The 1,871-nt window shown below is 27.8% G+C and overlaps 1 protein-coding gene across 1 annotated transcript in view; it reads left to right on the top strand.

Moving 5' to 3' along the window:
* LOC108576180 (serine/threonine-protein kinase Aurora-2-like) overlaps positions 1 to 1,628 on the top strand; it is a 10,282-nt gene extending 8,654 nt beyond the window's left edge. The window contains exons 3-5 of the mRNA XM_017939123.1: positions 358 to 805; positions 916 to 1,441; positions 1,524 to 1,628. Of these exons, the coding sequence (XP_017794612.1) occupies positions 358 to 805; positions 916 to 1,441; positions 1,524 to 1,628 (1,079 nt within the window). The remainder of the gene's footprint in view (positions 1 to 357; positions 806 to 915; positions 1,442 to 1,523) is intronic.
* The last annotated feature ends 243 nt before the right edge of the window (positions 1,629 to 1,871 follow it).

Genomic DNA, 1,871 nt, shown 5'->3' with positions numbered 1-1,871 from the left:
TCAATAAATTATTATTTAAAATGTAAAACGTTATGTTATTAACTTAACAAGACTTTTAAGATACTTAACTTTCATATCTTAACAGTAGGTAGCGCTGCTACCTAAGTTCACATTTTTCAATAAAACACACTATCTTATGATTTTCTTCGCATGTATGATTTTGAATTCTGACCAATCCAAAGACAGCAAGAAAGTTCGTTATTTTGAAACGAAACTGAGATCACGAAATCTGTAGTAGACATCATAATTTGTTTTGAACGTAAGTGGTAGTAATTGATTAATATTTAATTGTAATTCTTATATTAAAATAAACGATATTTATTCTATATAGGATATTCTTAATGTTTAATTCATTGTGTGTATTAAATGAAAATACATCAAAAAGTACAGAAAATTTAGATGTTACGAAGGATCAGTGTAATATAGATTTAATTAATAGTAAACAGTGCAACGAAAAGAACATTAAAAAGTTAACAGAATTGATGCCGCCACCAAAATATAAAACTAAACATAAAGCTGATGATAGCAGTAATAAAGAAAATAGAAATGAGGAGAATTTACAAATTGATAAAAATGAAGAACAAAGTAATACAAAGAACGAAAATCAAAGTGAGAAAAGATGGGTTTTAACAGATTTTGATATTGGGCGTCCTTTAGGAAAAGGAAAGTTTGGAAATGTTTATCTAGCTAGAGAAAAGAAATCAAAATTCATCATTGCTATGAAAGTATTATTTAAAGCACAAATACAGAAAGCTGACGTAGAACATCAAGTTAGAAGAGAAATAGAAATTCAAACGCATTTGAGGTAAAAACACAAAAATTTATGTACAATACATCTCGTTTATTTCATTAACTTTTACAATAATATTAATGTAATTGTTTTTATATTAATAATGTTTCTTATTCTATATACAGACATCCAAACATTTTAAAAATGTATGGCTATTTTCATGATGATAAGAGAGTGTATTTAATTTTGGAATATGCTCCAAATGGAGAATTATTTAAAGAATTGAATGCTCAACCAGAAAAACGTTTTAATGAAGTTAGAACAGCAACATACATATCTCAACTAGCAGATGCATTGAAATATTGTCATAGTAAAAAAGTAATACATCGTGATATCAAACCTGAAAATTTATTACTTGGAATAAAAGGTGAATTGAAAGTGGCAGATTTTGGATGGTCTGTTCATGCTCCCTCTTCTAGACGAAATACTTTATGTGGTACATTGGATTATCTACCACCAGAAATGGTTGCTGGAAAAACTCATGATCATACAGTAGATTTATGGGAACTGGGAGTTCTTTGTTATGAATGCTTGGTTGGTTCTCCTCCATTTTTAGCTAATACTTATGAAGAAACATACATGAAAATCAGGAAAGCTTTGTATCAGTTCCCAGACTTTGTTAGTGAAGGTGCTAGGAATTTAATATCTAAGGTGAGTTGCTTTTATTTTTGTATTATTACCATTAAATGGAAATATTTTAGTAAACATTAATTTTTTTATTTTTCTCTTTTAGTTATTGACAGTTGATTCAGATGAAAGATTACCTTTAGAGGATGTTTTAAGACATCCTTGGATTGTGCAAAACCGAACAACGGAACCACATGTTCAGAAACAATAGAGTAGCTAAGTTAATGAATTTTGTATTTTGTTTTATTAAACCAGTTGCATTTCACTGAACATCAAACTATGCAATATAAATTTGATTCGATATGATTATTGCAATATTTATTACTGCAATTATTATATAAAAAATGGTTTGCAAAAGAAGATTATCTTGAATATATTATACATTATTCTTAAGATTATTGCCTCATACATAGAAGGAAGTACTGTACAATTCAGAACATAACACTATGTATTT

This window comes from Habropoda laboriosa, unplaced genomic scaffold (genome assembly GCF_001263275.1).
Source record: "Habropoda laboriosa isolate 0110345459 unplaced genomic scaffold, ASM126327v1 scaffold212, whole genome shotgun sequence".
Lineage (NCBI taxonomy): Eukaryota > Metazoa > Arthropoda > Insecta > Hymenoptera > Apidae > Habropoda > Habropoda laboriosa.
This window is presented reverse-complemented; position numbering and strand designations above follow the sequence as displayed.